General features: G+C 35.7%; 1 protein-coding gene across 1 annotated transcript; it reads right to left on the reverse strand.

Annotated features, from left to right (window-relative positions):
- Positions 1 to 968: 968 nt before the first annotated feature.
- On the reverse strand, positions 969 to 6,801 carry LOC148604048 (deoxycytidylate deaminase-like). Its single transcript, XM_088550020.1, has 5 exons — positions 6,665 to 6,801; positions 4,884 to 4,984; positions 4,096 to 4,231; positions 1,922 to 2,135; positions 969 to 1,296 (listed from the first exon to the last, which is right to left on the reverse strand). Exons 1-5 carry the CDS (start codon positions 6,675 to 6,677, stop codon positions 1,239 to 1,241), a joined length of 522 nt encoding a protein of 173 aa, XP_088406146.1. The 5' UTR covers positions 6,678 to 6,801; the 3' UTR covers positions 969 to 1,238.
- Positions 6,802 to 9,345: the final 2,544 nt, after the last annotated feature.

Raw genomic sequence — 9,345 nt, forward strand, 5'->3', positions numbered from 1 at the left:
CACCTAGTGAGTGGGTGGCATTTATTTAAATCACCTTGTCAGTCAGTCACAATTTTCACCACAAAAATCTTGGCTTTTGCATATAATGTTTCAAATTTGGTATGGCTTTATACCAATGGTACATACATTGTAATATATATATATATATATTTTTTTTTGTTCACTAGACAAGAGAAGTTTATATAAATATATTTCATATGATTACCCATTTTAAAGGCCTCTTAATCAGATTCAGGTGAGTTCCTCTAGACAGATTGAGGAGGTAGGATTGAAAATTAGTTGAGACTATTACTCAGACATCAATTATGCCTTATTCCTCTACATATGATTGGTATTTATCAGCCAGTTAACCTAGTTACAATCCTCCTTTGAAATATGTTATTTTATTGGAGGTAGTGTATAGGTTTCAGTTGATGTAGTTAGTGTACGGTCATTATATGGTTATAGTGCATATGTTGAGGAATTTCAGTGTTGTCAAGTTATGTGAAAATATGACTTAGTCTAATTAGAATTTGACCATTTTTTGTTTATTTAACAATTATACTTGATAGTAAATCAGTACGTGTATGCAGTAGCGGATCCAGAGTGGGTGTAGGGGGATGGCACCCCCTTTTTATTGGTTAATTTGTCATTTTCATTGGTAAAATTGACCAAAAAATGGCACATAATGTCCTAGATCACCCCTCCCAATTTTTTTCTGGGGATCCACAGCTGGCACCCCTCCTTTTCAATATGTCCATCTCTGGTATGACTACGGACTAGGACATTTCTCAGATTACTGTTGGGTACAGTGTAGTAGAAGCTCCATCTTTATTTTATGTTGTGTTCTCATGAAACTACTACAGTGCAGTTTCAGTCCATTAAATAGATTATGGAGTTTTGCATATTGTTAAGAATTTCAGTTACCACAAGTTCTGCAAAACTTGGGCATCATGAATGCTGCAGCAGGGGGTATTAATTATGGTAAATATATATAATAATATATTAGTTCAATAATTTGTGCATTAATGATAATGTGTCTCTGTTGTGATATACACTAGCTTTCATAGTACAGTTCCTATTATGTGTGTTATAGGGTACACTCCGCTTTCCTATAATGTGTCTCTGTTTAGTGTTGGTCTAACATTGTCTTCTCTGTTTGGTGTCCTGCTATCTCTCTCTCTTGGAATTTCTTATCCTCTGCTATGTATGATCCTTAGAATGCCCCATTTTTTTCACTTGTTACTGACTAAGTAATTTCATAGTCTACATTGCAAAGGACCAATAGTAAATTTAGTGGAGGTTGGTCTGTATTTCCTAAAAAAAAAAAGTGAAAAGCACCGATTGCTAGATATGAATAATAGTATGTGTTACTTCATTTAAAAGGGTTGCACTAAGGACAATCATCTTTTCCTTCCTGTGATATGGCGGATATGTATTTTTTTTGCACAAATGATTCTAGCCAAAAATACCAAGATGATCTAGACAATTCTGATTTAGTCGAAATTGACTAAGCGTTTTTAAACCTTTAAGGTTTGGTCCACAACTGCGCCAGAAAATGATATTTTTTTTTTTTTTGCTATAAGCATTTCAAGTCTTAACTAGTCAAAAAAGAGTGGCAGAGAAATCCGTGACTAAAGCCGTCTACAAGCCCTAGAAAAGGGGTGGATGCATTAAAAGAAGGGGTGTCAAAAGTCTTCATCATGTAGTCAACTTATCAAATTATAAAAAAATCGGTGTGCCAAAATCACGACTAAGACTGTAAATGTGCACGGAATGGTCCTTAACACCTTAAGTGGAAGGCGCGGATCGAGAGGATTCCAGGCTATTTATTATTATTGCTCATACTTTGCACAAAATTGACGAAATTTTCAAACGGAAAGTCGGTTCCAACACCCCTGGATTCGCTACAGAATGTCTTATAATTAAACTACTATCTTACCTGATAGTAACCCCAGCCTTATCAAACATGTACTGAGAAGCCCTAAACTCATCTTTATGTTTGTTCTTGTCGTCGAAGTATACAATTTCTTTTATGCCCGACTGGATTATTATTTTAGCACAATTGTTACAGGGGTGAAGGGTCACATACATCATACAGCCCCGGATGTCAGCGGCTATTTTGTTGACGATTGCATTCATTTCTGCATGACACACTACAATAGAAATCACCGTCATATTTTTGTGGACTAATTCTTTTCACCTTAAATAGCCTTTTGCTGTCAATGTAATAAAATATTTCATCATGCATCTAATAGAGACATCACTGCACAAATTCCGCGTGTGACGCTTACCTATCAGTTGTCCATGCTCTCCGTGTTCAAAGGATTCAGAGTTGCTCATTTACTTTGTCTCTATATATTTTATTTTGGTTATCAGGCGCGTAGCTGCCGTTAGGCAAAAAAGCTTTTGCCTGCAGTTTTTTTTTTTTTTTTTTAGATAAAATACATCCAGGAGGGGCATAAATGATGCTCTAAAACGCTATCTCCGCGGAGCTTCTGGGTGGAAAGGGGGGGCTTCGCCCCCCCTGGACCCCCTGCCGTAATTTTGCCTACACTTCAATTTGGCCTCAGCTACGCGCCTGGTTATTTCATGTTATTTATTTCCTTGTCTACTCGATAGTCCTTGGTTTCCATTGTAATCCCGATTACATTGATTTCCCTTGAAAAAGTGAGAAAAAATTGCAAATTCTGGGACAAACTTGCGATGTCACAAGACTTAAGTCATCACTTCACAACGGGTGACGCCATGAACTATGTGATATATATTTGCCATGACTTTTTCTTTATAGTAGAATTATAAGAATCCTTGTATTTATGATGTTGCGCTCTTTACTAACTCTCCGCTTTCGTTTTAACCCGGATTTATTTTGAGCGAGTATTTTTTTTTAGAAAAGCAGAGGTTGCTTACTGTGGTCCATATTCCTAGTTTTGCTTTGTGTGTTGTTTCTATTCAGTTTTTGTTGTTTATGGTGTTTTTAATTTGTTTGTTTTCTTCGTCTTAGCTCCCGGTTGTGAATTTCCTGTTCCTCATTCTAAGCATGGTCTCCTGGCATATGATCCATCTTTTCACTGTATCAACCGACTCTGTCAAATTCTCCACCAGTTCTTAAACTATGCTCATTTAATGTTTTTTTTTCTTTTTTTTTTTTTTTTGGGGGTTTCCATTAAGAGACCATCGGAAGAGCACTGGCTTAAATGTAGAATGAAAACCCGGGTCTACTGAAAGAAATGCGCATATTTATACGACCGCAATATAATGGTATCGTGCTGTCGGCGTCATTGGTGCCGTCTTTGACCGTAGACACTTAAAGGCCGGACAAAAACTTGATTACAAGTGAATAGATCTTTATGAAACTATTGATTTTGGGTGTTGTGACTTGGAACTGTTTAGGAATTGGGGACCAAAAAGGGACCAGAAAAGCATTTTTCTTATGCCCGACAATAACTCGACTTAGGTGCACCCATAAAAACAAAAAAAAAACAACGAAAAACAAACAAAAAAAAAAAACAAACAAAAAAACTCAAGCATTTTCGTGATATCCAGACAATCAGTTGAGTATATGTGAACTGATCTCACTGAAATTGTACTAAAAGGTACCATACCACAAAATGATTGCTGTAATTTATTTTTGGGTTGTGACCTGATGAGGAATAATAGACCAGAAATAAGCATTTTCCTGTTGTACAGTTTATAACTTGAGTAAAAGTGAATATACCCTTTGAAATTGTACCACAAGGTACCATACCCCCTTTCTAAAGGAAGACAAGGATTTATATTTGGGGCTGTGCATGGAACCATGTATAAACGAGAGCCCTAAGGGAAGGGGGGGAGGCACTTCAATCCTGGTCAAATTCTGTCCTGCGTCAAATATTCAAGCTTTATTGGTGTGTTCATTTTTGCCCCCAATGTTTATGTTTCGATCTCTGTGGTAGTATGAAGCTGCGCCCTGAGGAGAATTTTATTTCCGGTAAAACGCTTTTTGGTGTAATAGTATTTTGTCGGTACGTTTGTCTCGACAAACAAAAAAAAAACTTTCCTCGTTGATTGTTTTCTCGCTGCCTGTTTCACCTGCTTTAATGATATACCTTTTAAATTCTACCCTAGGATACATACCATACAGTTTCTTTGTTTCAAGGATATTATTTGAACCCTTTCCCCAGGGCATATCATCGTCACTACAGCCGTTAGGCATGCCATTATATCCAATACCAACTATCCGTTTGTCTTGGTTAACAATACATGCTCCTACCTACATGAAGAAAATTCAATAGTGAATAATATCAGGCAATTGTGGCAAATCTTTTAGCATTATCGTATTACAAATTAGATAAAACATGCTAAGGAAACATTTTTTCTATTCACCTCAACAGAACTTCTAGATTACACATCGATAGTTTCGCTTGGAAGACTGAACTAGTACGTGGGTCGACATAACCCCGCTTGCAACCCCCAACTCATCAACCAAAATATGATTTTTAAGGTACTCTAATACCTCCAATTTACGAATCTTTTTGTTGCCAAAAATAAACTGAAGCATTTTTGTATTTTTGGCTACTTTTTATACCTCGTTGTCGCAAAAATCCATTTTTTTACGTATTTTTTATTCTTCGAACTTCTTTCTACAAAACGCAGTTAACTGGCATAAATATGTATCATCATACAGCCCGATGTCCCAGCTTTACAATTGTATCAAGAAAGTCGTAGTAACACTAAGGGTTTTTGGGGTAAAATGAAAAAAATGTTCCCAAACCCCATTGAAAAATCGTGAAATACACGAAAAGCTAACAAAACATTGCACTTTCGCATTGTTTGTACATGAACCTCTACTGAATTGAACTTGTTTATGTGATTTAGAAAAATAATTGTTGTTATGATAAACGAAGATCTAGTGACGGCCTTGCCTGTGTTACTGGATCCTTGCTCCGCTCTGATGACACCAATGCTATGGCCATAAAATATTGATCCCACGTTATGTATTTTTGTCGTTTTTCATTTATTTCCACTGAAAAAGAACAAACACTTAAATTTATTGATAGCAAACAAATACTACATCGTCAAGGATTTTCCTTTTCAGGTGCTTGACTTTATTAAAATGAACTAAGTTATTGAGAGTGGAATCGAGGAGACAATATTATAATTCATAATCCGTGTTCAGTCTAGATCAAGAAAATAGACAAATTACCATAACTAAAGAATAAATACAGAAACAGAAGAATTAATGGGCAACCTGGGCTTCACTATGAACTTTTGAGTATGGACCATGCAGGTGGACTTATATGGTAAGCGTGCCCCGCCTTTCTAAATGCATCTACAGAGCTGCTCACGTGATGTCAAATCCGTGTAAAAACTACGACACAAAACACAAATCTGTTGAAGTTTTAGTTTTGTGACGACAAAACTTATTTGTGAGAAAGTTTACCTTGGCATCAGACTCAGATATAACGTAAGAGCTATGATAGAAATACTGTATACGCAGGAGCAGAGATGTAGGGTGTTAGGGATGTCAACTACCTTAGTTATACGCAAAACTAATACATAAACAAAATTTTGTGATCATTCATAAAAATTCTGTTTGAACTCCACGTTTTAATCACATTTGCATAGTCGTTTAAACATTAGATTTGCGTTTAATCGCATTAGTTATTGTGCATTATTATTTCATTTCCAATCTCATGTTATACCAGAGCTTACCGAAACTACGCGGAATTTTGTACCGTGCTAGACTGCCTAGAATTAGGCTTCTGGAACAGGGTAATGTTGCTGCATGCAATTAAAGTCATCTCTACAAAAGTTTCATGGTCGTCATCTTGAACTCGTGGATCATCTGCCCCATGAGAACAGATTTCTTCATCGCGTCATATAGTTTTTCTTTACTTTATGAGGGTGTTTATAGTCAGAGGCGTAGCAGCCCAAAATTGATTGGTACTGCAGAATCAGTAAAATATATTCAGTAGTTTTTGTACAGAAATTTTGGGTACTGAATGCCGTACCATGCAACGATAATTATTGGTACTTCTCTAGCAATACCTGCCGTACGTACTAGGCGCTACGCCCCTGATAGTAAAGCAGAAGACGCTTACCATACCAGTGCACCTGGTCCATACTTCATGTTTTTAATTGAGTCCGGGTTGCTCGTTTATTTTTGTTCCTTTGTACGTGTTATTTTGTTTATTTCAAGTTCTTTGTTGTATGTCTTTTCCCTGTCTAGTCATTTATCCTTGGAATATATTCTTTTGATTATCGCTCGAATCTTGGTTTCTTGATTATTCTTTTAAGTGCCAGTATGAAGAGAGGCTTACTCTACAAAGGCGCTTAGTATGTGCGCTCAATATTTGAAGACTTAGACACTTCTTATGCGTTTGCTTTGTTCAAGCTGTTTTTTCATCGGTCCCTGCATGAATGAAATTCGTGGTTGAGGGTTCAAAATATGAACGTCATTGATAGCGAAAATCGGGTTACCGTTTTCATTTTATGTACTTCTTCGCAAGTGGGCGTTAATTAAGGCGGATTTTGACAGCAGGAATGTAAACATAGCAGGAAGTATAATACATTATTATTCAGAACAATCTGTTTTGAATGAATAAAGAAAATTTTGTATTGTCTATCTACATTTTGTAGTTACAACAAATAAAAATATCCTTACAACCAAGAAACTCTCGTGTGAAAAGATAAGTAAATTTACCTTTGATTTCCATTGCAGCAGTACGTCTTGGCAAGGATCAATAGATCATAATCAATGAACCCGTACAAATATAAACATACGTGTAAATACACAACTACATATCCTGAACAATCCATGTTCAATCAAGAAGAAAGATTAAAGTAACGCAAGAACCTGTCGAAATAAAACGTTACCTTTATGGAATGGTACGGTTTATGTCAATAAACAATAGTTATACAGGACTGAGATAACATGAACAACTGTTGAGGGTAAGTAAAAACTAATACTGATTTAAATGATTAAAAAATTAGAAATTTCTTTTTTTTCCTATCAAAATTGAATTTGATATAAAGGACCATTAGATTATCATGGTATAAAAATGAGATTTTCACGGGCACCAGAAATCCAATGTTTAGGGTATTTGTGATAGGGAAAAACAAGCCATCACCCCTTCTTGTACATCATATGCATATATTTTTCTTATTATTTAAATTTGGTGTTTTATTTCTAACTTTTATAGTTAGAATTTTAGAAGTAAAGTTTTTAGTTGAAGTTTTATTTAAAGCAACTATGTAAATAATTAAATTCTTATTTATCAAAATAAATAAACGAAAAAATATATTAATCAAATAAATAAAAGTATAAATGAGTAATCAAGGAAACCAACGTTATAGCGGCAATCAAGGGACAAAGACCAGACATGGAAAACAGATACACGCAACAAAGAACACAAAGTAACTAAAATCATACATACAAAGTAACAAAAGCAAATCGGACTCCACTAAAAACTGGGAGCATGGACCAGGTGCACCAGTAGAGTAAGCGTCCTCTGCTTTCCTAGAAACACCCGCCGAGTTGCTCATAAAAAGTCAAGTCGGGGGTAGACAAACGATGAAAGGAAAACTATGACCCGTTGAATAAATCAGTTTTCATGGTGCAGATGGATACACCATAACGTTAACGATCCACGAGTTCATGATGACGACCATAAAACTTCTGCAGTGATGACTTCAATCTTGTAGCAACATAACCCTGCTCCAGAAGACTATTTGTTCGAGTTCTAGCGCGATACAAAAAGTCTGCGTAGTTTCGGCAAGCTCTGGCATAATGTGCGAGTTGTGATATGAACACTCCATATGCAGGTGCTGAAGGGATGTTGCCACAGATGAAAGGAAAGTTGACAATTTTGAATGAAAAGTCATCACGTTTGTCGTGAAGTTTGGTCAATAGTTTTCCTTTACCATCGATTTCTAGGTGTAGGTCAAGATATGAGGCTGACTTCACAGTGTCTGTAGTATCCTTTATCTCAAGTTCTTTGGGGTAGATGCGATGTATCAAATCCCCGATATTAGGATTGTTTAAAGATAATACCTCATCTATATAGCGGAAACTGAGATTAAAGGATCTAGCCAAACGTTATTCTTTCTTTCGGATCAGATCAGCTATAAAGTCAGCCTCATAAGAGTGAAGGAATAAGTCAGCAAGTAAAGGAGCACAATTTGTTCCCATTGGAATGCCGACCGTTTGTTGAAAAACACGTCCACCACACTGGACAAATATGTTGTCGATTAAAAATTCCAGCATTTTGTAAACATCTTCTATATATTTGGAAGTATTTCTTACAAAGTATGAGGAATCTCTACCAAGAACCATATATTTGTATCTAGGTGTACCATCTTTTTTGAAAAAACAACTATGTATAATGTTTTTAAGTCGGGATTTTAACTGAGTATGGGGAATAGAAGTATACAATGTTGAAAAATCATAGGTTTTAATGCTATTATATTCAGATAATAGTCTTGAACTGATTGTCTCCAAAAGATCTTTCGAATTTTTCAGGATCCACATTGAATTAATACCACTACGGGAGTAACAAGTGTTGTGGTGGAACTGCAGACCCTCTTTGACAGTTTTGAGTATAGAAGGTAAAAGTTTTGAAAGAGGTTTGATGGTACATTTTGCAGATCCAGCTATGAAACGTTTGTATGGATTCTTGTGGAGTTTAGGAATCCAGTACATAGACGGTAAATCACAATCATCGTCCTTGGTAGAGAGACCAAAAAGAGGATAGCACAGATTTATGGTTTTCCACAATCTCTTCTTTGGATAGTGTAGTAGCAGTATAGGTCTTATCACTGCTATTATTTTCTATGTCTACCTCTTATTGTAAGTAAAACGTTTTGCCGACAAAAACAGTTATTTTGGGCTTTGTCCACTGGTATGACAACATATTTGTCATGTATAATAGGCAATATTTTTGCTACATTGGGGTCTTTGAAAATCGATGTAGCTTTGGCACTCATTGACCTACTTAAAACTTTCATTTGTTTCAAAATTAAAGACCTCATGGCCTTCAACCACTCTGACAGAGAATCAATGTCTTCTTGTTCTCGTTTTATCCATTTTCTTGCATAGTCCTCGACAGCATCCATAAGAATTTTAAAGTTATAATTCCTATAGTATTAAGCTTAAATTATAAGAAAAATATATGCATTATTATCAGCTGCATATTATGTACGAGAGAAAGGATGATGGCTTGTTTTCCCTATCACAAGTACACTATTACCACATTAGCATGGTTTATATCTGAAAGTAGTCACATTTTATATTTATGATAAAGATAGCCTAGTCTTTTAATATTCAGCAACTCCTTAGCTTTAAATTGCATATTAGATACATATTTATCATATATTACCCTCAGA

The sequence above is a fragment of the Perna viridis genome, chromosome 10, assembly GCF_037379345.1.
Source record: "Perna viridis isolate PV_CMFRI_1.1 ecotype Kerala chromosome 10, ASM3737934v1, whole genome shotgun sequence".
In the NCBI taxonomy this organism is placed as follows: Eukaryota; Metazoa; Mollusca; class Bivalvia; order Mytilida; family Mytilidae; genus Perna; species Perna viridis.